Here is a 26,760-nt window from a genome sequence, read left to right as displayed (position 1 = left end):
TGGCTGTCCACCCTATCTATGTCTCTCATAATCATGTAAACCTCTATTAAGTCTCATCTCATCCTTCTATGCTCCAAAGAAAAAAGTCCCAGCTCTACTAACCTTGCCTGATGTCTTATTTTCTAATCCAAGTAATATTCTGGTAAATCTACTCTGTACCCTCTCCATAGCTTCCAAAACCTTCCGGTAATGAGGTGACCAGAATGGAACACAATACTCTAAGAGTGGTCTCATCAGAGATTTGTAGAGTTGCAACATGACCTTTTAACTCTTGAACTCAATCCCCTTAATGAAGCCCAGCATCCCATAGGCCTTCTTAACTATCCTATCAACCTGTGCAGAAACCTTGAGGGATGCAGTGCAGAAACCTTGAGGGATACATGGATTTGAACCCCAAGGTCCCTCTTTTTACCCACATTCTTAAGTAACCAACCATTAACCCTCTACTCAGCCTTCTGGTTTGTCCTTCCCGAAATGCATCACCTCACACTTATCCGAATTGAACTCCATCTGGTACTTTTCTGCCCAACTCTGCAGCCTGTCTATATCCTCTTGTAACCTTCAACAATCTTCAGGTCCACCCACAATTCCTCCAACCTTCGTGTCATCCACAAACTTACTGATCCATCCTTCTGGCTCTTCATCCAGGTCATTTTTAAAAATCACAAAGAGCTGGGGTCCCAGAACAGATCCCTGCGGCACTCCACTATTCACCAACCTCCAGGCAGAATACTTTCCTTCCGCTACTACTCTCTGCTTTCTACCTGCAAGCTAATTTTTTATCCACACAGTCAAGGTTCCATGGATCCCCTGCCTCATGACTTTCTGAATGTCTCTCAAGGGGAACCTTGTCAAATGCCTTACTAAAATCCACATCTACCACTCTACCCTCATCAATTTCTTTTGTTATCTTCTCAAAAAATCAATTAGGCTCATAAGGCACGATCTTCCCTTAACAAAGCCATGCTGACTATCCTTGAGTAGACTGGACTTCTCCAAATGCTCATAGATCCTATCCTTAAGAAACATCTCCAAACATTTGCAAATGGATAGATGAAGACAGGCTATGAAAGCATCTCACATATACAGATGCTGTGCACTACATTGGTATCGATTGCATGTTGATGCACTTTTTCTTCAGGCAGTAGCATAATGAGTGTACTTAACAATGGCATTTTTGTCTTCAGAAAGATTCAATATAGCAGAAAGGTCTTGTCAATCTCGCAACAGCGAGATTCTGTTACATTTGTGGCAAGTATACACTGAAGGCTCAAAGTTGCACCATGACTACACTTATTCAGAAAGCCTATAAGCTCCAGTCGGTTGTAAAATTGGTGACCAAGACAAACTCTGGGCTCCTCACATTTGTTGTGCAACATGTGCAGCCAATCGGAGAGCTTGGTGTCAGCCTCATTACGTGGTATAACATGTTAAATTCAATAAAAGTTCATTTAATGTTTCCCCAACTTCCTATGTGATGCAGGAAATCTGAAATGATCTTGGTAAGGAGCCTTCAGCCACGAGAGTCGTTGGTTATCCGCGAGTAGTCATTGGTGTTTGTTGATGTTTATTTATTTCTTGGTATTTATTTACTTAATTCTAAGGGCTGATTTATTTATTGCTGCCTGCCTGTTTATTAATTTATTTAATTTTCCAGGGTGATTTTGAAAGTCAGATGGGGGCCCTAGAGCATAGATGCATGATGTTGGTCAGGCGGGAGAATTTATAAAGGGAAGGATAGCTTACCTTGTTGTTCACTCGGTGAGGAGCTTCAGCCGGGTGAGTCTGGTGACTGCTGGTGACTGATTATTGGGGGAGGGATTAATTGTGTAATTAAGTAAATTAGCAAGGACCAATAAAAAGGAAGGCTCGCTAAAAGAGTGGCCCAGTGAAGGAGTAGAACTTCAAGGCTTTGGCTTGAGAGGCTTCAGTGAGCTGAGGTAAGGTTTGGTAAGTCTTTTTTAATCTATATTACTCTAAATTGAAGAGCCAGTAGTGAGGGCAGTTGAGTGCTCTGATTGCAGGATGTGGGAGGTTAGGGACAGTACAGATGTTCCTGATGACTACACCTGCAAAAGGTGCATCCATTTGCAACACATGGCACCAGGTTAGGGAATTGAAGTTACAGCTGGATGAACTGTGGATTATAAGGGAGGCAGAGGAGTTATGGGGTGGTGGTCACCCCCAACAGTCAGGGAAATGGGTGACTGTCATTGCCATTGAGGTGATGTTGGCTTTTTTACACAGAGACAGGCAGTGCAGAGTACCCCTGTGGCCATTCCCCTCAACAACAAGTATACTGTTTTGGATACTGTTGGGGGAACGATCTATAGGGGACAAGTCATAGAGGTCTGGTCTCTGGCACAGGAGCTGGACCCTTGGCTCAGAAGGGAAGGGAGGAAAAGAGTAGGGCTATTGTAGTTGGGGACTCACTGGTTAGGGGAGCAGGTAGGAGGTTTGCTGGATGAAATTAGGGAATCTGGTTGGTACGTTGCCTCCCAGGTGCCAGGGTCAGGGATGTCTCTGTTCGAGTCCACAGCATTCTGGAGGGGGAGGGGGAGCAACCAGAAGTTGTGGTCCATGTGGGGATCAATGACAGAGTTAGAAGTGGGGATGAGGTCTGAAAAGGGATTACAAGAGATAGGGAAGAAGTTAAAGAGCAAGTCCTCAAAGGTGGCAATCTCTGGATTGGTGCCTGTGCCATGTGCTAGTGAGAGTAGAAATAGGAAGATGTGGAGGATGAATGTGTGGCTCAAGAGCTGGAGCAGGGGTTTAGATTTCTGGATCATTGGGATCTCTTCTGGGGCAAGTCAGACCTGTACAAAAGGGCTGGGCTGCACTTAAACTGGAGGGGGACCAATATCCTGGTGGGCAGGTTTGCTAAAGCTGTTGGGGAGGGTTTAAACTAGTTTGGCAGGGGGGGTGGGAATCAGAATGAGAGTACAGAGATTAGGCAGGAAGAACACCGAGATTGGAAGGAAGGGAACAGAATGAAAATATAAATGATGGAAGAAGATAAAGATAGTTGATAACAAAAAGAGTATATGTGGAGGATAGTCTCTCAAGTACATATATTTCAAAGCAAGGAGTATAGTAAATAGGGAGGATGAGTTTAAGGCATGAATAGACACATGGAAATATGATATTGTGGCCATCAGTGAAACTTGGTTGCAGGAAGGGCATGTTTGGCAGTTAAATATTGCTTTAGGCGAGAGAGCAGGAGTGTGTGCTCGGCTCCGAATCATGGGTCCTCTAGCGGCATCACCTACGGCTCCTAGAACGCTTCCACCAGTGTTGTCTCTGCTCCATCCTCAACATCCATTGGAGCGCTTTCATCCCTAACGTCGAAGTACTCGAGATGGCAGAGGTCAACAGCATCGAGTCCACGCTGCTAAAGATCCAGCTGCGCTGGGTGGGTCACGTCTCCAGAATGGAGGACCATCGCCTTCCCAAGATCGTGTTATATGGCGAGCTCTCCACTGGCCACCGTGACAGAGGTGCACCAAAGAAAAGGTACAAGGACTGCCTAAAGAAATCTCTTGGTGCCTGCCACATTGACCACCGCCAGTGGGCTGATATCGCCTCAAACCGTGCATCTTGGCGCCTCACAGTTTGGCAGGCAGCAACCTCCTTTGAAGAAGACCGCAGAGCCCACCTCACTGACAAAAGACAAAGGAGGAAAAACCCAACACCCAACCCCAACCAACCATTTTTCCCCTGCAGCCGCTGCAACCGTGTCTGCCTGTCCCGCATCGGACTTGTCAGCCACAAACGAGCCTGCAGCTGACGTGGACTTTTACCCCCTCCGTAAATCTTCGTCCGCGAAGCCAAGCCAAAGAAGAAGAAAAGAAATCTTCGTCCGCGAAGCCAAGCCAAAGAAGAAGAAGAAGAAGAAGGCGAGAGAACAGGGGGACAAAAGGTGGAGGATTTGCATTGCTTATTGGAGAGAACGTTACAGCAATGCTGTGGCAGGATGGTTTTGTGGGATCATCCAGTGAGGCTATTTGGGTAGAATTGAGGAATGGCAATGGCAATGAATACATTAATGGAAGTGTATTATAGACCACAAAATGGGCTGAGGGAATTAGAGGAATTGTTAGGAGATTGCATATATGTGTAATAAACATAAGGTGGTAGTTGTGGGCGATTTCAACTTTCCGAACATTAACTGGGACACCCATAGAGTAAGGGGGTGGATGGGGTAGAGTTTAAGTGTATTCAGGAAAGTTTTCTGAATCAATAAGTAGAAGAACCGACTCAAAGGGGCAGTGTTCGATCTCCTATTAGGGAATGAGGTAGGTCAGGTGACCAAGATTTGTGTTGGGGAACACTTTGGATCTTGTGATTGCAATACTATTGGTTTTAGGCTAGTAATGGAAAAGAATAGAGATGGGCCAAAGGTGGAGATTCTTGATTGGAAGAAAACAAATTTTGAGGGGATGAGAAAAGATGTGGTGGGTGTGGATTGGGATAAGATATTTTCAGGGAAGAATGTAGCTGATAAATGGAGGATATTCAAAGAAGTTCTGAGAGTACAGAGTCAATCTGTCCCCATGAGGATTAAAGGAAAGGTTAGAAATTGTAGGGAGCTTTAGTTTTCAAAAGATATTGGGAACTTGGTTTGGAGGAAGAGGGATGTATACAACAGGTATAAACAGTAAGGAAGGGATGAACTACTTGAGGAATAGAAGGAGAGTAATGGCTAAAAGGAGATGTGAAGCTACTTTGGCTGGAAAAGTAATATTTAAAATATCACTGGCCACAGGGGAAGTCCCGGAGGACTGGAGGGTGGCTCATGTTGTTCCACTGTTCAAAAAAGGATCCAAAAGTAGACCTGGTAATTATAGGCCTGTAAGTCTGACATCGGTGGTGGTTAAATTAATGGAAAGTGTTCTTAGAGATACAACTATTTGGAAAGACAGGAATTGATTCGGAGTAGTCAGCATGGTTTTGTATGTGGTAGATCATGTCTAACAAATCTTAAGTTTTTCAAGGAGGTTACTAAAAAGGTTGATGAGGGGAAGGCTGTGGATGTTGTCTATTTGGACTTTAGTAAAGCTTTTGATAAGGTTCCCCCATAAGAGGTTAGTAAGGAAGGTGGAAGCATTAGGTATTAATGATAAAGTAGTGAAATGGATTCAGTAGTGGTTGGATGGGAGATGCCAGAGAGTAGTGGTGGAAAATTGTTGGTCAAATTGGAGGCTGGTGATGAGTGGAGAGTCTCAGGGATCAGTACTGGGTCCACTGCTGTTTGTCATGTATATTAATGATCTAGGTGGCAAATTGGATTAGTAAATTTGCAGATGATACAAAGGTTTGTGGTGTTGTGGACAGTGAGAAAGATTATCAAAACTTACAGGGTGATATAGAACAGTTAGAAGAGTGGGCTGAAAGATGGCAGATAGAGTTTAATACTGATAAATGTGAGGTGCTGAATTTTGGTAGGACTAATCAAATTAGGACATGCACGTTAAATGGTAGCCAATTGAGGGTTGCAGTGGAACAAAGGGATTTAGGAGCCATGGTACATAATTCTCAGAAAGTTGAATCATGTGTGGTTAGGGTGGTGAAGAAGGCATTTAGTATGTTGGCTTTCATAAATAAGAGTATAGAACACAAGAGTTGGGATGTTATGTTGAAATTGTATAAGGCACTGGTGTGGCCAAATTTGGAATATTGTGTGCAGTTTTGGTTGCCGAATTACAGGAAGGATATAAAGAGTATAGAGAGAGTACAGAGGAGATTTATGAGAATGTTGTCAGGGTTTGAGTTACAGGGAACGGTTGAGCAGGCTGGGACTTTATTCTCTGGAGCTTAGAAGGTTGAGGGGTGATTTGATAGAGGTATTCAAAATTATAAGGGGGACAGACAGCATCAATGTAGATAGGCCTTTTTCACTGAGATTGGGGGAAGTTTCAAACAAAAGGGCATGGATTGAGAGTAAAAGGGGAAAAGTTTAAGGGAAATATAAAGGTAAATTTCTTCACGCAGAGGGTGGTGGTGGTATGGAATGAATTTCCGGCAGTGGTGGTGGAAGCAAGATCGATGTTAATATTCAAGGATAGGTTAGAAAGGTATATGAATGGGAGAGGTGTAGAGGGATATGGGCCAAATGCGGATCAGAAGGACTAGGTAGGAGATGATGTTTGGCAAAGACTAGTAGGGCCGAACTGGCCTGTTCCTGTGCTGTAAATGGTTATATGGTTTTATCTTTGTGTTCAGCTTGAAGTTGTCTATTATAATCCCCAATTTCTTTCAGGAAGCAAACCTTTTTGGAAAAAAATTTTTGTCCAGTATGATTAATTTAAAAACCTGTCAGATATTCCAATACTCAGTCAAAGTTACCCCCCCCCCCACCCCCCTGCACCCACAGGAACAAGTGTCACCAGTCTCAGCAGGCTTGGGTATACAGCATATTAGGGTGACATGGTTACTGGAACTGTTAGTATGATGTTATTACAGTGCCAGCAATCCAGATTCAAATCCGGAGCTGTCTGTAAGGAGCTTGCTTGTTCTCTTCATATATGTATGAGTTTCCTCCCACCTTCCAAAATGGGGTTGTCGGATAATTGAGTATAATTTGGCGGCACTGATTTCAATGACCAGAATTGACTTCTACCATTTAGAAAATTTTAAAAATATATAGTTTTCTTATTTAATTTTCAAGTGGAAGTCTCTTTCTTTCCTGCACAGGAATTTTGGATGTAACCAAAAGAGAGACAAAGATTCAGAACCTCTTTAAATAACTGAGGTCTGTATTTTTATTGGTACAGTAAATATCTGGCACCTATGAGGATTGGTAGATGCCAGATAAGTGAATTTGCCAATTGCTTGAGATTATGCTTTGCATAATTGGTGAACTAACGACGAGCTACGCCAAATTTAAATAATGTTTTGAATGGTGGGAGGAAACTGGACCCCCCCTCCCACCGGGGAAAGCCCACCCAGACACTGGGAGAACGTGCAAGCTCCTTACAGACAGCACGGGATTTGAATCCAGATCGCTGGCGCTGTAAAAGTGATGTGCTAACCGCTGCACCAACTGTCTTCCTGTGGATGCTGTGTAGCCTGCTGAGGGTCTCCAGCTTATTTGTGCATTAATGCTTGCTCTAGATGAGGATAAGATTGCGTACATCATGTTACGAGCGTCAAATTATGGCCACATTAATTTGGTCCTGTTCTAACACCTTTAACTGATTTCATGCTGGACATTGAAGGGAACCTACAGCAACATCAATCATAATTTCAGCATCCATGATACAAGAAACGCACCTCATAACTTTCTCTGACAGCAGGAATCTGTTGTCCTGCATTCAATCCTTGGAGTGTAAGCAGGTGAAGATGTGGATAAGAATAATTCCTTAAATCAGAAATAATCTGGAAAACATTATTATAATAATTATTATGATGAGTGAACAGATACCGTAAATATTCGTGTATAATGCAACGCCACCCTTTTTTTGGAGGGGGGAAAAGGGAGAAAAATTTTACCCCTGTGTATAATACGACCCCCCCCCCCACCCCTTTTTATTGGCCCAAAATCATCATGGACGTGCCACTTTGACAGGTTGTTTTGAATGGCGGCCATCATTACCGCACAGCATTGTGGGAGAAAAGTGGTGTTGTACTGAATTAAATTACAAAATTATCATAATAAACATAATCAATTTATTGTTCAAAATATAAACATAAATAAATAGAAAAACATTATTTAAAAATCCATCAAAATCAGACTCATCGTCATCAGATGCTCCAAAAAGCGCATCCCATTCTTCTCTGTTGATCTTCTCATCTGTGTCCCAGCCTGTTGTGTCTGTTATTTCATCTTCAGATTCCTGTTCATGGTCTGAAGTAGTGGTGGTATTTGCATTGGCCCATAAAACATCATCTTCAGATTGTTTGCTCATTGTTGCTAATTCCTGTCTTTAAAAAAAAAACTCAGAGAGACCATATTGCTTGGAAGTGAATCCCAGGCCTGCTTCACCCAGGAAACAACAGTGTGTTGGTTCCTTGAGATTTCCCCCTGCTGTTTTCTCCACTTGGTCTGAGGCCATCCAGGAAATCCAGTCTTTTCTAACATGGTCCTTAAATGGCTTATTAAGCACGATATCAAGGGGTTGCAGTACACTTGTCAAGCCACTAGGAATAACAGCTTGTTGTGTCTTGAATCGCTTGAGCTGGTTCTGTCAGATGGGCTTGAAACTGGTCCCACACTAACATTGACGGTTTCTTTAAAAGAGATCCAGGTCTTCTATTCCACACCTTCTCCAACCACAGTTTGATGCCCTCTTCATCCATCCACCCTTTGGGATGGCAGTGTACAAGAATGCCTGGTGGGAACTTTTCTCATTTTGCAATGGTCTTGCGCTTAAAGATCTCCATTGGCTGTAACTTGGACCCATCAGCTAAGCAGCACAAAACTATGGTGAAATGGGTCCTTTCATGACCTGTCTTCCTTGCATAAACCATCTTAATACCCACTTTGTCAATAGTTCTGTTACCAGGCATATCAAAACTCAAGGGAATTTCATCCATATTGTCAATATTATATCAAAGTCATGCTCCATCCTTAACTTAATCACAAAATCATGAAAACTAATAATCTTGTCATCTAAGTCACTGGGAAGCTTCTGTGATATCTTGGTTCTCTGTTGTATGGCCAGGGAGTGCCTCTTCATAAACCTCTGACACAAACCATTTGATACCTTGAATGTGCCACCCACTCCATATTTGTGATCTTTCTGAAATTTCCTAGCTTGAAGCTGGATATGGAAACAGGTGACAAGGTAGCCATCCTTTCTCCACCTTTCTACCCAGTCAACCAGTGCCTTCTCCAGATCTGGATACAGAGCCTGCTTTCCCCTACGAGCACGTTTGGTCATGGGCAACTCCGATATCTTTGATTTCTGCTTCCTCCAAAGCCTGACATAACTCTCAGCAACGCCAAATTCTCTGGAGGCTACACAGTTGTTATTGCTTTCTGCGTACTTGATCAGTTTCAGCTTAAATTATGCCACATAAACGTTTTCTCTACGTTCCAGGAGAAAACATCATGGATAGAAATAAGAACAACAGCAAAATACATGTATCTAGAATAACTGTAATTTTCTCATTTAACATCCGTTTATATAAGTGAGTAATTGGTGTATTTTTTTTTTAAATTTGGTTTCATGTGACCATGTACCATCAATGTAAAGAAAATCACGTGGTAGATCAGTCAATGTAGGCGGCTACTGATAATCTTATTTATCATTAAACCTGGCAGAATTTTCCCCCACTTTGAACTCAAATTACGGTACAAAATTTTTCGCATTATACTCGAATACTTATGGTAATCACTTGTCTAGTTACTAAGCCATTCAAAGAGAGCGGCGCACTTCTAATTCTTGATCTACACCAAATTGGCTGATGCAGTGATTGGAAAATTTTCCTCTTGCTTACCTTATTTCATCCCTCATCTTCTCTTCTGAAGGTGTTGTCTGCCTGCGGTGTGCATGGTTTTACAGGTGGCTCCACCTTAACCATGAATCCAAGCAATGCATCTAGTGCAAGCTTACTGTCATAATGCTTTGAGTGGCTCAGCATTGCGCCCAAACTTAGTAACTGCTCACAAAAATCTCATGCTTGCACATAAGTGCAGTCACATCTTCACATGTATGTATGTGTCAGCACACACAACAGGAAGGCTGGTCTGTTATCCCCAGCTGAGGTTTTCTGAGTCCACAAGCTGCAGGAACTTCAGTTCAGATTGGAAATTTAAGCTCATCAACTGAGTTTGTGGAGCTCAGATATAAACTGCCCTTACCATCAGGACCATCAGAGAAAGAGCAAGACCATTTGAGGGAAATTCCCTTCATGTAAATAGTTCACATTTGTTCATGGATGCATTGAGCTGCCAATCCTACCCCTCCTGCAACCAAGTTAATAATTAATAACAGTTGGAGCCATGCTGTTAAACTGACATGGTGTTGTAATGGCAAGCACCCCTCAGGACACGTATAACAACAAAACCAGTCAAAGTTGAGCTGAAAATAATAAGAATTTTATAAACCGGAGCAGTAGAAAACCATCTAGTCCCTCGAGCCTGCTTCACTATTCAGGAAGATCATGGTTGACCCATTCTTGGTCTCGATCCCACTTTCCTGCACTCTCCCCTCTCTTCCCCCAACAGTTTAAATCCCTGCCCATCTCCACCTTGAATATATTCAATGGATCCACCTTCATAGCTTCCCTGTGAAAAGAATTTCAAAAGGTTCACTCTCCACTCATTTCAATAATAAACGGATGACACTTTATTCTGAGACTTTGCACCCAGTTCTAAACTCTCCGACCAGGGTAAGTGTGGTATCAACATCCATCCTGTCAATTCCTTTCAGAATCTTATACTTTCACCTTCCATTCCTCATATGCGTATCGAGCCAACCTGCTTAACCTTTCTTCATGAACTAACGCCACACCAATGGAATTCAACTGGTGAAACCATGTTGCATATTGAGACCAAAACTGTATGTTGTGGGTTCTCACCAGAACCCTGGAAAAGTTGCATCAAAACTTTTCTGATTTTAGACTCTGATCCACTTGCAATAAAAGCCAATTTTCCATTGTTCTTCTTCAAAGTAGATGAAACACACTTACCACTGATGTTGAAGACATACTTCTGTACATATGATGTACCCTGGCTGTTGGGAAGTAATGGTATGGGCGGTGCACTGGGAGCAACTGATATTGAGCATGGGGTAATCCAGCTTCTGCATTGATATCCCTTCAAAAACAGCAAACAAGAGAAAATGTGTAACTGTACCCAGGCGAATACTTGATACCTCGATGAAGGGCTCAAACCCAAAACACTGGTTAGACATCTTTACCTTTGCTATATGAAGCATAGTGTTTGACCTGTTGAGTTTCTCCAGCATTGTTTTTACTCCAGCCAAATAATGTTTTTAAAAGAAATCCTCCAACTCTGAAACCAACTTTATCCAAATAAATATGAGGCTATATATTTCACATGTGAATGCTCCATTTATTGTGCATCAAGTAAAGAAACACAGAAAAAGGAATAAACAATTTAATCTCTTAAACCTATGACACCACTCATGTAGGATTATGGTTATTCTATATGTATCTGCCTTTTTTTACATATCCTGATTTACCACTGGTTAACAAAAACCTCTCTCAAGTTTAAAATTAATAATTGACCCAAAGTCCATTGTGAAAGGGAATTTCCTTCAATTCTTTCTGAAGGGGTCGTGGCCATGCAAAGGAGCTAGACAGACTTGTCTTGGATGAGTTCTCCATGAAGACTATTAAAAAGGTTTAAAAAATTTAAAATTCAGAATTTTTTTCTACTGTGGATGAACAAAGTGAACACTAAGAAGCTGAAGAGACACCAACTCAGCCAGGATAGTTGAATGAAACCCCAAAAGGACCTTGGGACCAGCTGAACCCAGCAGTGCTGGGGAGGGGTGGGGGGAGGGTGGTTGGTTCAAGGCCTGAATATAATCCTAGATAAGATGGAGACTTTATGCAATCGAAACGTTTCAACAGGTGTTATGTCAGAGAAGATGACTGAATTTAAAGAGTCTACCAAGGATTTAATGCAAAGAATGGCCAATAGAAGTTGACTTGGTTAAAATGCAAGCAAAGCTGAAAGCTTTAGAAGAGAATGCAGGTAAGTGGGACTAGGATAAACAAGCTATGCTAGATAAGATTAACCATGTGGAGAAGTACAGCAGATGCAATAATGTTTGAATTATTGGTTTGAAGGAAGGTACTGAAGGGAGAGACCCGGTGAGCTTCTTTGAAACTTGGATCCCACGAGTGTTGGAAGAAAATAAATTCAACAGAAAACTACAAATAGAAAGGGCTCTTCGGACCCTCGGACCAAAAGATCTGGCAAGGAGTGACCACAGCCGGTCCTGATAAGTCTTTTAAGTTACTGGGAATGGGAAGCGATTTTGGGATTGCTCCAAGCAACACAATGCCCCTCTTGAGATCAACAGTGGAAAAGTGTTATTCTTTTTAGACATTAGCCCATCTTTGATTAAGCAAAGGAAGGAGTTTAATGATGTAAAAGGCAACTGCGGTGAAAGAACATAAAATACTCGATGATATATCCTGCAACTCTGAGGGTCAAAGTAACAGGTGGCAATCGATGTTTTTTCAAGACCAACGGAGAAGACTGGATTAAAATAAAAACTGATAAAATAGGAGAGGGAACACTGGAAGACTTTGTATATAAATGGGTCTCTAAATTAATATTGGGTGAGAGGGAAACCCCTTTGTTGAAATATTTGATTAATACCTGGAATAAGGTAAACAATTAAATTGGAAAGAGGGAAGTTGTGTTATCTAAAATGTCTCTGACTCGAAATTGACTTATTCTATTTACAATGGATAATTAATTTTTAAATATTTAGTCTCGTAATGGAATTAGATATATAGAAGATTGTTATGAAGGAGGAAATTTAATGTCATTTTGTAGCGGTACGCTTGGAGGGAGTGGGCAAAACAGCGCTAACAGCTCCTATCTTGTGACAGCTAGACACAACAGCCTCCTATCTACTGGCAACTAGCCACTGCAGTCACAAGACATAGTGACTCAGTAGCACCCGTAGATCTACTGAGAAGCCCTGGCCTACTCAACATAGCTACGTCATGAGGTCGTTAGCACTTCAGATGTCATGAGGCCAGGTCACATGTTGTGTGTCTATACCAAGCCTGATAACACTAATAAATGCTTTTCTCTTCACTGGCTGAGAACTTGAGGTACTGTGTCGATATTTCAACATGATGGCGTATGAGCACAAGCATCATTCACCACAATTTGAACAACTAATAAATAAATATGGGATACAAAACAAGACACTTTTTTGTTATTATCAACTAAGGGTATATTTAAGAGATAAATTGGGTCCAACAATATCATTAATGAAATGTAGTGACATGGAGATGCTGATTCATAATAGACAAATAAAGAAATTTACTTCAGCTATGTACATTTTATAGCAAAAGGCAACTCCTAAGTAGGCAATCCATAGATCCAGACAGAGATGGGAGGCAGATTTAAATATTAATATTGTTGAATAAAATTGGTCAGTTATGTCACGGTAGAATGACAAATACAATAAATGTTGCATATAGATTAATTCAGTATAATTTTCTACATCAATTATATCTTGCATTGCAGAAATTAAATAGATTGAAGTCAGATTTATCAGATCAATGTTTTCGATGTGGCCGGGAGATGGGTACCTTTTTTCCACTCTAATTGGTCTTGCCCTTTTTGGATAAACTTGGGAACTTTTTTTTTAGAACAGGTTACAGGAACTAAATTTCCACAAAATTAATGTTATTTTTATTAGGTAATATTGTAGGGATAATTGAAATTATCTATATATTGAAAAGAATTTGTAAAGATTGCCTTGGCAGTAGCAAGAAAATGTATAGCAGTAACATGGAAATTGGACATTTAGGTCAGGAGCATGTTAGCAGGTTAAACGGGCCAGTGAAAAAGAAAAAGCTCTCAGCATACTTTTTATAAAAATTTAAAAAAAAAAACAACTAAAGGTGGATGTAGTTTTCTTGCAGGAAATACACCTTACTAAATTGGAGCATGCTAAATTAGAAAGAGGATGGGTGAGGAAAGTAATATCGTCTTCTTTCGGTTCAAAAGTGAGAGAAGTAGCAATTTTAATTAATAAAAATCTACCAGTAATTGTAGATGTATCGATTGACCAAGCCAGAAGGTTTGTAATGGTACATTGTAAAATTTATGCAGAATCTTGGATGTTTATGAATAGTTACACTCCAAATTATGACAATGAAGCCTTTATGAAGGACAATTTTTTAAAAAGCAGCAGAGGGTAGACAAAATATATTGGTCGGGGGGGTTTTAATTTCTGTTTGGATTTGATATTGGATAAATCAGAGAAAATGGTAACGAGGGTGAAAGCCGCCAAAGCAACACTATCATTAATGGAAGATTTAAATCTGATTTATATTTGGAGGCAGTTCAATCCCACAGAAAAAGACTACTACTTCTACTCAAGGCTCCATGACTCACATAAAAGGATTGGTTTATTCTTAACGTCTGCACAGTTTAAAAAATAGAGTGGTAAAAACACAATACTTGGCAAGGCTATTATCAGACTATTCACCATTAATCTTAAATATTGCAATAGCAGGAAAACAAGAAAATGAGAACTGATGGCGTCTTAATTACATATTGTTGAAAAGGACAGACTTCTGTGAGTTTATTAGGAGATAGATAGAATTATTTTATGAGACAAATCTCCCTTCCACTGATAACAGCTTTTTGATATGGAATTCGCTTAAAGCTTATCTGAGAGGGCAAATTATTTCTTATATAAAAAAGGAACATAATATAGATTTGGATGGTTTGGAGAAAGATAACAAAACTGGAGAAAGAATATCAAAGGATGGGTTTACAAGAAAAATGTAGACTCTTAGGGAATAAAAAATTGAGATATAACACATTACAAACATATAAAATATATTTTTTTATAAAAACAGCAAAAATATTATGAATTAGGAGAATGAGCACATAAGGTCTTGTCTTGGCAAGTGAAGTCAGAGGAGTCATCGAGGATGATAAATGCAATTAAAACAGAAGCTGACATCCTAACATATAATGAAAAAGAGACAATATTACACAAAGCTTTATAAATCAGAGTAATTAGGAGATAACAATGAGATGGGCAAGTTTCTAGTCAACGTTGAACTTCCAAAATTAGAATGGGTAGAATATTCAAAAATTGAATAAAAAATATAATGAACAAAAAGCCAAAATTATAGTCAAATATCAGCGGTTTTTTTCACTGAGTAGATGGAGTAGACAGGGGTGTCCCCATCCCCAGTGCTTTTTATCCTTGCGATTGAAATGTTGTCGGAGATTATAAGGAGAGATCAGATATTAAAGGCTTCACAGTTTGTCAAGAAGAACACAATGTCATCTTATTTGCTGATAATGTGCTACTATATTTATCTGATCCAGCTGAATTTCTGGAGAAATTACAAACAACACTAGAAAAATATGGAAGAGTTTCAGGTTATAAAGTTAATATGGATAAAAGTGAGATAATGCCATTGTCGAACTTTGATTATGAAAGATATCAAAAAGGAAGTCGATTTAAATGGAAAGTAGATCGAATTAAATACGTAGGAATCATGACGAACAATAACCTACGGTATTTTTGCAAATTACGTTATACTCCTCTGTTAGAGAAGGATTTGCAGAAATGGAAAGATTTGTCAATTACCTTGATGGGAAGGGTTAACTGTGTCAAAATGAAAGTGATGCCAAGATTACAATATCTTTTTCAATCGCTGCTTATTTCTTTCCTGAAAAAAAAATTCTTTAAATTATTAAATAATTGTATTAGGCAATTCCTATGGAAGAATAAGATGATCAGAATATTAATCAGGGCATCAGAACTCTCAGAAGGCATCAAACTGGCCATGTGATATCAGTGAATGTGATGACATCAATGCATGTCGGGCCTGAGATTCGGGCTTTTAAAAGGTTGCACTTGTTCTGAACAGTAAATCCATTGATTCACTGAAGAAATGCCTTGTGTGGTTATTTCATCATGTCCACTATGATTCCAGTGGCACAATTGGTGACCCCAACGAGTCCTAAAATGTATTTTTGGACAAACATGGACTCTTCAGCCATCGCTGTGAACCTGCCTCCTTTCTGGACAGCTGAATCTGAACCGTGGTTCCAACAGGCTGAAGCACAATTTCACCTTCACGAAGTTGAATTGCACACCACTGTTATTACGATCTCGTCAGTGCCCGGGACCAGGCCGTCACTAAGAGGGTCGGCGACTTCCTACTGGATCCACCACATTCAGGCAGGTATGATGCTTTAAAATCACTTTTATTGTAGGTATATGGTATGCCCCATAGGAAAAGGGCAGCTAAACTATTACATCTCGATGGGTTGGGAGACCGTGCCCCTTCAGAACTAATGGATAAAATGCTGTTCCTGGCAGCTGGTGAAAGGTCCAATATGTTATTTTTCAGAGCGAATGCTAAATGATATTAGGTTCTTGTTATCCAAGTGTTCATTCGAAGACCTAAGAGCTGTAGCAGCAGAAGCAGTCGTTCTCTGGCTGGCTGAAAAGGACAGCTGGGAAAAACAAGTCTGTGCAACCAAACCCTCCACTCTTGGCCCCATGTCACACTCTAGTGCTCTTAACACAGCACTCCCTACAAACAAACAACACCCCAAAACAGGCAAGCAGCCTGCAGACACCTCGCCTTGATGTTATTATCACAGATGTTGAGAAGTAAATGCCCACAATTGCCTTCCACCCTGCCCATTTGTGGGAAACATTTAGGCCAACTGCTAGTAAGGGCTGTGGCAGTTGGCGACAAACTATATGTATGGGACCAACTAACCCAACGAAAATTTCTGATGGACACGGGTTCAGAAGTTAGTGTATTTCCACCCATCGGTTTTGACACATGCCATCCTACCCCGGACCTGCAACTACAAGCAGTTAACTGTCCCAAAATTCCAAACTTCAGCACCAGGAAGATGAATGTCAAGTTCGAGAATCATCTTTACACTTGGCCCTTTATTATAGCAGCAGTATCCCAACCTTTGCTGGGTGCAGATTTTCTTCAGGCTGACTTTATAAGATACTCAGACAAACTATGTTAACTTGTATTTTAGACATTGGAAAGAGCCACAATCTTTCACTATTGACAGGCTTAAGCCACCTTATGTGGTCTCGTCTTCCCCACGGCAGCAGCTAATAGTCCGTCACAGAGGTCGACAACCTAAAAGACAGGCAAGCCTTTCTGCCGGTTCTGGGGCAGTGGGTGGGGGAGGGGAGGGTGGGGGGTGTGGGCGTGTAGGGTGCTATGGTGGCACTACAACTCCCAGAAGGCATCGAACTGGCCGTGTGACATCAATGCATGATGACTTAACTGTGTGTCAGCAGGTGATTCGGGCTTTTAAAAGGTTGCACGCATTCTGAACAGTAAATCCATTTGATTCACTGAAGAAATGCCTTGTGTAGTTATTTCATCGTGTCCACTAGGATTCCATTGGCCACAGTGGGATTATAAGTTAGGAGGATTTAGGTTGCCAGATTTTAGAAAGTCTTATTTATCAGCACAAGCCAGATTTCTTCCATCTGTCTTTGAGGAAGGCAGCCCCTCACCACTGGCTGAGAAACAGCTGCTTCCCACAGGCAGTGAGACTGGTGAATGACTAAATGAACTGCTCACACTAACCCTCTGAGACGCCTATTTTATTAAACATTATTTATTGGTGTGTGTGTGTGTGTGTGTGTGTGTGTGTGTGTGTGTGTGTGTGTATGTACAGCATATGTATGATTTGTCTGTATGTATGTTATGTCTAGTTGTGTGTCTGCATGTTTTTGCGTTGAGGACCAGAGAACATTGTTACATTGTGTTGTCCTTGTACAATTGGATAATAAACTTGAACCTTCAACCCTGCAACTTTTCCACCTCCCACAACCACTGCCCACCTCTTGTCCCCAAATATAGAAACTTATCTTATCAGAGCCCTAAGTTATCCACAACTCTGACACTGACCTTCTCCAGCATGCAAACAGGCCCTAAGCTATTTATCTCTGTCTTTCCTATCCAAGGATGTTGGGAAATATAGAGACTAATGCAAGGGAGGAGCTGAAAGGAATCAGTATCTCTAAGGACATGGTCTTGGGGAAATTGATGGGATTGAAGGCAGATAAATCCCAAGGGCCTGATAATCTACATCCTAGGGTACTTAAGGAAGTGGCCATTCAGATAGCAGATGCTTTAAGAATTATTTTCCAGAACTCGATAGACTCAGGATCAGTACCCATGGATTGGAGGATAGCTAATGTTACCCCACTATTTAAAAAGGGGGGTAGAGAAAAAGCGGGGAACTATAGGCCAGAGAGCCTTACATCAGTAGTGGGCAAAATGATGGAATCCATTATTAAGGATGTAATAGCGGAGCATATGACTAGCAGAGAAGGGATCGGACGGAGTCAACATGGATTGACAAAAGGTAAATCGTGCTTGACAAATCTATTGGAATTCTTTGAGATGGTGACAGGTAAAATAGATGGGGGAGAGCCAGTGGATGTGGTGTGCCTGGACTTCCAAAAGGCCTTCGATAAGGTCCCGCATAAACGACTGGCTTACAAAATCAAGGCTCATGGGATTGGGGGCAAAGTATTGATGTGGATTGAGAACTGGCTGGCAGGTAGAAGACAGAGAGTTGGGATAAGTGGCTCATTTTCTGAGTGGCAGGCGGTGACCAGTGGGGTGCCACAGGGATCTGTACTGGGACCCCAGCTGTTCACAATTTACATTAATGATCTGGATGAGGGGATTGGATGTAATATCTCCAAATTTGCAGATGACACTAAGCTAGGAGGGGTTGTGTGCACAGAAGAGGGGGTCAGGAAGCTCCAGTGTGATTTGGATAAATTGAGGGACTGGGCAGATACATGGCAAATGCACTACAATGTAGATAAATGTGAGGTTATCCACTTTGGTAATACAAACCGGAGGGCAGATTACTATTTGAATGGCAATAGATTGGGAGATGGGGAAGTGCAGAGAGACCTAGGGGTACTTGTACACCAGTCTCTGAAGGCGAGCATGCAGGTACAGCAGGCGGTTAAAAAGGCAAATGGTATGTTGGCCTTCATATCAAGAGGGTTTGAGTCTAGGAACAAGGATACCTTACTGCAGCTGTACAGGGCCTTGGTGAGACCACACCTGGAGTATTGTGTGCAGTTTTGGTCACCTTATCTAAGGAAGGATGTTCTTGCAATGGAGGGAGTGCAGAGGCGATTCACCAGGCTGATACCTGGAATGGCAGGAATGACTGATGAGGAAAGATTGCAAAATTGGGATTGTACTCCCTGGAGTTTAGAAGATTGAGAGGGGATCTCATAGAGACCTATAAAATTCTGTCAGGAGTGGACAGAATGGATGCAGTTGGGACGTTTCCAATGATGGGAAAATCCAGAACCCGGGGCCATGGTTTGAGGATAATAGGCAAACCATTTAGGACCGAGATGAGGAGGAATTTCTTGACCCAGAGGGTGGTGAATCTGTGGAATTCATTGCCACAGAGGGCAGTGGAGGCAAGTTCATTAAATATATTTAAGAGGGAATTAAATCTATTTCTTCAGTATAAGGGTATTAAAGGTTACGGAGAGAAGGCGGGGATGGGGTACTGAACTTTAAGATCAGCCATGATCTCGTTGAATGGCAGAGCAGGCTCGAAGGGTCGAATGACCTACTCTTGCTCCTATCTTCTGTTTCTATGTTTTCTATGTGCCTGTGTAATGTCTTTTACATGTTGCAAATGACCCAGAATCTATCACTTCCTCTGGTAACTCATTCTATATGCAACACCTTCTTTCTGAAGAAGCTGCTCAGGTCTCTTTTAAATCTTTATCTAACCCCCTCCCCCCACCCATGTTAAACATGTATCTTTTAGATTTAGACTCTCAAAAACTAATTGTTCATCTTATCCACGTCCTTCACAATCTTACTAACTTCTATAAAGTACCCCATCAGCCTCCTACACTCCGAGCAGAAAGGTCCTGGACGATCCAGACTCTCCTTATAACTCAAAGGTGGTGATTTGGTCACATACCTCCCTCTTCCTTATGGGACATGATCTTGCAAACATTGGCCACAGGCTTCCACCTGATGAGAGAAAACCTGCCTGCATCCTCTGCCTCCCATTGAAATGAGGTGATTGACTATATTGGTAAAGCTGAGATCATGGCTCTGGTAAATGAATTTTTTTTAAAAACTGCAGATGCTGCTAATCCGAAATAAAAAACAGAACTGTTTGAAACAGTCAGCAGGTCAGGCAGCATCTGTGGAGAGAGAAAGAGTTGATGCTTCATGTCCAGGATCATTCTTCACCCTATGTGAGCTAACAGGATATAGAAAGGATGCAGAGCAGTGTAAGTGGTTAATGGTAGAATTCTTAACAGTGTGGAGGAACAGAGAGATCTTGGGGTCCAGGTCTATGTATCCCTCAAGGGTGCCATGGAAGTTGATCAGGTGGTTAAGAAAGCGTATGGTGTGTTGGCCGTCATTCATCATGGTGTTAATTTCAAGAGCCCCAAGGTAATGTTGCAGCTCTATAAAACTCTGGTTAGACCTCACTTGGAGTATTGTGCTTAGGTTTGGTCACCTCATTATGGGAAGGATGTACAATAAAACCCCTCGTATTGGAATTCAAGCAACTGGCAGCCTCCAGCAACCAGCAAAAATATGGTGGAAAATAACTTTTTAAATTTTAAATAAAAAATAATAAAATAATAATAAAAATATGTATGTTTACAATTGTAAAAGTAAATATTCTCTAAGTAAAACATTAACCTTTGGTGAAGATGGGAGCAAGTATTCAGCCAGTGGAGTGCCTTGGTCATGCTTTGCTTGTTGCAAATGTTTGTATAAAGTTTGAATAAAGGAAGTTGTGTGGAACAGCAATGGCATCACCCAGAATGAAGAGCTGGTTGATGCCACTAGTCATTGGGGTGACTCTCTTAAAGTGTTTCCTTATCCCTGCTTATTAAGAGTCATCCCAGTCAGAGGCTTTATCTGTAAACTTGGTGGAAAAGGGGTTAATTATGTACAACGTTATTGTTCATCTTTCGGGCGGATCTGTGGAGGGGGAGGAAACTGCAGTTAAATGTTGTGGTGCATTGTTAAAGATAAAGATTATACAACAGGCTAAAGACTTGTACAGAGCCAGACTGGCTGTGGCCACAGCAACTCTGAGTGAGGCCTCGGGAGGCCGGCACAGGCTTATATCCCAGAGGGTAATTGACACCCGACCGGGTGGGGCTTGATCCATTCAGGCCGACTGAATGACAGCCAGCCAGGTGTTGTCCTGTCCCCTTACACTCCTGCACGTACAGAGGTTGCCCCCTGAAGTAGGCCGGTGGTGTACCACCACAAATGTTTTCAATGAATGTGACTGAAAATAAAGTTAAATGCTTTAAGGTTTATATATTCATGCAAGTGAAGTTTGTTCATAGTAAAACGTGTACAGTATTTTTGTCTCTTAGTGTTTATTTTTAATACAGGAATATTAGTTCGGCATTGTAGGAGTAAATCTCAAGCAACCAGAAAATACACATCCGGCATCTAGCAATCCCCCATAGGTGACGGATACCAGGGGTTTTACTGCAGATGCTTTGGAGAGGGTGCAGAGGAGATTTACCAGGATGTTGCCTGGATTGGATGAAGCAAGGTTGAAAGAGCTAGGGTTTTCTCTTTGGAGCAAATATTTAATGGATTTAAGATTATGAGAGGCATAGATAGGTTAGCACAACATCGTTGGCTGAAGGGCCTATACTGTGCTGTAATGTTCTACATTCTATATTGTTACATTGGAGCTGAAGTAAAAAAAAATGACAGTTTAATGCAGCATCAAGTTTTGTTCTTCAAGCCCAAGTCAGAAGGAATGTTGGAGATACCCAATGCCTCAATGGAACCAAACCACTGAGGGCTGCCCGGTACTTACCAGGCTGTGCCTTCATTCGGGTACCTGGGCTGCATTCCCACAGCTGAAACAGAATGGGTGGTGAAGTCAAAGGCTGGCCGGAGGCGGTGAGGGTAAGGAGGTGCCCTCTCCTGTGTCCGCCTGCAAAACGACATGACAAAGTTGCTGCTGAATTGGCTGATCTCTCAGCCAATCAGGAAAATCAAACTAAATCTACTGAGAGCTCACATCTATTGATGCTAACCCAAAATCTGATCAGTGATTAAGTAACTGGGACAGATAGTCCATTGCCCTGCACATGGCTGCACTACTTCATTGGTTTGGTCCGAGTGCAGTTTTGAATGGGGAGTCTGCTTCCTAACTGTTTAGTCCAGTGAAGTGTGCTCTATGTCAGTGAAGGAAGCTGTCTGGACTCTCTGACAGAGTGACCCTTCCTCATTGTCAGAGGGAAACTCTTCCAAAGACAATACAAAGCTGTCATAAATTAGTCAATAAACTTAAGCCAACTCATGATAACATAATTAAATAAATTAAAGAGGATAATCTTTGTATAGATGCTTTTTTGTGGCCAGAAACCCTGAAATTACCCTGCAGAAAAATGAACACGTTTTAATGTTGACTGTTGAGGTGAACTTCAAATCAGCTTGTTAAGCTGTCGTTATTTAATGCTCCATTGCATAATTTCAAGGCCTTTCATAGTAATATCATGTTTCAATTTTTAATAAATTGAGGTTGGGTAATAATGACCCACTTTCCCACTTCAGATTTCAATGTCCAAACCTAGCATCCATTCATGGACAATCAATCTCACCCAGTCAGATTATAAGGTCATTATTTCCCTGTCATTTACCGGAACTTCCTGTGTACAATTGACCAGTATGTTTCCTACATGTGTCAATTTCTTGCTGTAGAGCACTTCAAGGGCACCCTGAGATTGTGAAAACAACTGGCCTTTTCTTTGACACAGCCCACATTTTACTGTGATTCTAATTTTCATTTTGCATACTGGGTTCCTTTGAGGATCTAATTTTAATTTAGACATATGGCACAATAACAGGCCCTTCTGGCCCACGAGCCTGTGCCACCCAAATACACCAATCAACTTACAAACCCCAGTACGTTTTTTTTTAAGAAAGGGAGGAAACCCGAGCACCCAAAGGAAACTCACACAAGTCAGAGAGAGGACATGCGTATTCCTTACAGACAGCACCAGATTTGAACCTGGGATGCTGGCAACGTAATACTGTTGCATTAACTACTTTGCTCACTGTATTGTCTGTCAATGAATTGGCAAATTTATGCCAAGTCGTGAGTTTAGTGAATCACAGACTAAAGATATCCACCCTGCCAACTTTTTTAATAGTCCACTCATCTTGATTTAGGAAGATATTGCAAACAGGCCCCATTTTTCCAATTCACAAGGATTAATAATATCTTGTGCTGCATTTCAAACACATTCCCCTTCTCTATGCGCAAATCCAGGTTGGGAATAATTATAGAATATTCAACCTTTGAGGAAATCAGTGTCAATCCCAATTATAAGTTTGACCATTCCCCAGCCCAGGAAGATAGATCCTGCAGTCCGATCATAATTAGATCAGATCAGGCATTTACAGACACCATGGGTGGGTGAGTTTGGCTCATCACCAACTCGCATTCACTTCAGGAAAATCTTGCAGTTTTCATATTTCAACAGGCGTAATGTCATTGATTGACAGTGATGTTCACATACCTGGGGAATGCCATCAGCCTGCCTTGTTGGGTCTCGAGCAACTGATGGTGCAGGAGGTATTGCTGGTGTAGCTGCTGAGGTAAGAAGGTGGGCACCTCTTGGAACTGGGGGTTTGATAAGGTTGTTAAAGGCTGCTGAAGCGGCAGTGAGGATACGGTGGGGTGATGCGAAGAAATCACTCGGGTGTTCAGGACTGGTTGTGATTGTACAGAGAACTCGTGTTGATGAGTGAGGTGAGGTTGTCTGCAGGACGTGGCTTGAGAAGTCTGCGACCTTGGAAAAGGGAAACCTGTAGAGATAAAATTTATCATTATTATTACTAACACCGTCGTACAGGAGTTGAAACATGAAAGTCTGCAGATGCAGAGATTGTAATAAGAACACAATCTGCAGAAGCTCATTGTTTTTGTGAGCTGCTAAGTTTCTCCAGCATTCTGATTTTAAACGGGTACAGGAATTCTGCAGATCATTGAAAAGGTGTGGATGGGTTATCTGGAGGTTTGTACTGTGTGTGTTATTATTCTACAAATTTGCAAATCGGAAATCTGGAATGAAAGTTTACCCGAATGGGTTTCATGCAGCAGGTATAACTTCTCTTCTAAGAATTCCAATTCTCAAAGCCAGGTCAGGAACTCACTGTACGTCGAACCTGAACCTGTAGTTCCCTGATTCATGGCCAAGTGTCATCGAATGTGCCAAAAAATAAGAAATAGCTCATGATTTTTACTTTATCCTCTGCTCCTTCTGACTAATCTACTGCCGTCTGATACACTAGGGCACTCCATATCTTCTGCGCTATATAAAATTCAATTATTGGACCAGTATGAGCAAAAGTTTTAATTATAATTTTAGGTGACAAATCAGTTGTCATCAGATTATTACCAGAAGGTCAATTTTTAACTCTGACCAGTAGTTTGAGGATGATAGGAGCCCCTATTTTTGGATACCCAGGCCTTGATGCTGAACCAGGTCAGTGAAGAGGATAGTTTATGTGAAATGCAGAGGTTAGCGCAAAGCCATTACAGCGCCAGCAATCAGGACCAGGGTTCAAATCCCGGGCTATCTGTAAAGAGCTTGTATATTCTTCCCGTGTCTGCGTGGGTTTTCCCTGGGGGCTCCAGTTTCCTCCCACTGTTCAAAACGTACCAGGGTTGTAGGTTAATTGGGTGTAATTGAGCGGCATGGGCTCGTGGACTGAAATGGCCTGTTAGTGTGTCTAAATTTTAAAAATTAAAATAAAATTATTAGAAGGGCAAGAATAAGTCTGGCAGATTTCTACACAGTGAGTTTCTACAGGGGGGATTTTAAAAATTAAAATAAAATTATTAGAAGGAGAAGAATAAGTCTGCCAGATTTCTACACAGTGAGTTTTCTACAGGGGGGATTTTAAAAATTAAAATAAAATTATTAGAAGGGGAAGAATAAGACTGGCAGATTACTACACAATGAGTTTTCTACAGGGGATTTTTAAAAATTAAAATAAAATTATTAGAAGGGCAAGAATAAGTCTGGCAGATTTCTACACAATGAGTTTTCTACAGGGGGGCTTTTAAAAATTAAAATAAAATTATTAGAAGGGCAAGAATAAGTCTGGCAGATTTCTACACAATGAGTTTTCTACAGGGGGGCTTTTAAAAATTAAAATAAAATTATTAGAAGGGCAAGAATAAATCTGGCAGATTTCTACACAATGAGTTTTCTACAGGGGGGCTCACATTCAAGCAGCTTCTGGTGACCTGGTTCCCCTCAGTTATTAACCAAGCAGTCAAGGTCTATTTTCTAATCTACTGCTGTCAAAATTCCCCATCACCAACCAACTACAGGATACTCTCTAAGATCCAAAATGATTTACTTCATGCCACTCAAGGCATGGATTTTAAAAGCCCCTTTCTGAGTCATAGCCTGAAATTGAATGGAAGGGGGAGGGAACACCGTTAATTTCAGGCAGTCGAGTTTAGAACAAATACAAGAGGAAAGGCACGGAGACGGAGACGGAGTCTGTCCTGAGGTTTGGGTGATCATGAGCAGAGAGAAAGGGCAGCTTCAGCTTTGATTCTCCTCTGTGTTTTGTTCACTGGCACGGATCATGTTTGAGGAATGTGACCGTGGACAAGACTCCTGAACTAAATCTCAGAACCTTACTTGCGTCAGAGCCTAAGAAGCGAGTATCAGGTGGAGGAAGACAGGAGAGTCAATTATTTTTCAGAATTGACAGCTGTCAGATGCAAAGAGAGGCAAGGTGCTACAGAAGAACTCATTCCAGAGCAGGATCACATCGATCTCAACGGAGAATGATCGCCAATCAGTAATCGGTGCTGTAATATTCTACGTTTGATCAGTGTAGAAAAAAACCACCAGAATAATTAATTCCCTTGTCCTGCAAAAAGTGAAAGAGACTGAAGGAAAATGGCAGTCAAGAAGACAGAGTCAGATCAGCATTAGTTCATTAGTTCATCTCAAGGGGCGCAGCACTGTGAGTAGGACAGGACCTCTGTGCAGAAAATAAAAAAGCAGGCTGTTGTCTGCAGTACAGCACTTACACAGCACTCTGTATTCAATAACACTCATATAGCAATGGTGTATTATAAATTCTGCCATTCTCAGCAATATATAGTAAATGAATAGGGCTAAGGTTGTAACTTGGGCTAAGACAAATGGACCAACAAAAGTTTTTGTAAACAAAGATTTTTAGATTTATAGATCAATTTTTCTGCAATAACTGAGAAACAAAGAGCACCTGATCTGTCTCACATATTTTATATCAGAGACTCACAGCACAGCGCACACTCCACTATCAGCAAAAATGAAAGCAATATCAGTTGTTGTTGAAAGAAGGGGGAAGAATATATTTGATCATTTCTTTCCCCAGAAGGATGTACCTCTGTTGCTCACAGACCCAAAGACTGGAAGAACAAGATATCCGACATGTACCAGCACCATCCTGGCGTCTTTGTTGCTGACGGCCGCTGAGACAGATGGAGCTGCTGTGCTCCAATCCCCTATGTACATTCAAATGTGGAGCTGTGCCTGCAGCTGCCTCTCATACAAAGAACAGCAGTCCAATCAACAGCCCTCATTATCCAGGAACTCTATATCCTGTAGCACTCCAACCAGCCAATCGGGGGGTTACTGACCTTATTGTACTTGCACCCCATCACTCACCTCCCCCCCCCCCCACCTAATACAACCTCGTTCTCTCTCCTCTGTAGTGTTAGATAGTTTTGAATGTGTTCGTCTGAAGGTCTTGAGTACAAATGTGTGTTGTGAATCTGGGTGTTAAACATGAAATGTCGGGTTTGTATCTGTTAACATCAGGACCACTATGAATGATGTTCATGATCAAATGGTGACATGCATTATATGGCCTTTGAAATGTAGTTACAATTCAGGGATGCATTAAACAAGTGACCTTTTCAAACTTCTGGAAATAACTTTTCTTTATGAGGTTTCCAGTGTAATGCCATGCGGAATTTGACTTTGTGCAACAGTGTGAAAAGAA

The 26,760-nt window shown here is 41.4% G+C and overlaps 1 protein-coding gene across 1 annotated transcript in view; it reads right to left on the bottom strand.

Annotated features, from left to right (window-relative positions):
* ark2ca (arkadia (RNF111) C-terminal like ring finger ubiquitin ligase 2Ca) overlaps positions 1 to 26,201 on the bottom strand; it is a 37,257-nt gene extending 11,056 nt beyond the window's left edge. The window contains exons 1-5 of the mRNA XM_069922749.1: positions 26,141 to 26,201; positions 23,262 to 23,550; positions 21,551 to 21,670; positions 10,636 to 10,762; positions 7,273 to 7,377 (exon numbers count right to left, since the gene is read on the bottom strand). Of these exons, the coding sequence (XP_069778850.1) occupies positions 7,273 to 7,377; positions 10,636 to 10,762; positions 21,551 to 21,670; positions 23,262 to 23,550; positions 26,141 to 26,201 (702 nt within the window). The remainder of the gene's footprint in view (positions 1 to 7,272; positions 7,378 to 10,635; positions 10,763 to 21,550; positions 21,671 to 23,261; positions 23,551 to 26,140) is intronic.
* Positions 26,202 to 26,760: the final 559 nt, after the last annotated feature.

This window comes from Narcine bancroftii, chromosome 3 (assembly GCF_036971445.1).
Source record: "Narcine bancroftii isolate sNarBan1 chromosome 3, sNarBan1.hap1, whole genome shotgun sequence".
Classification (NCBI taxonomy): domain Eukaryota; kingdom Metazoa; phylum Chordata; class Chondrichthyes; order Torpediniformes; family Narcinidae; genus Narcine; species Narcine bancroftii.
Note: the sequence above shows the minus strand (reverse complement) of the source record. Positions and strands in the feature narration are given on the sequence as shown.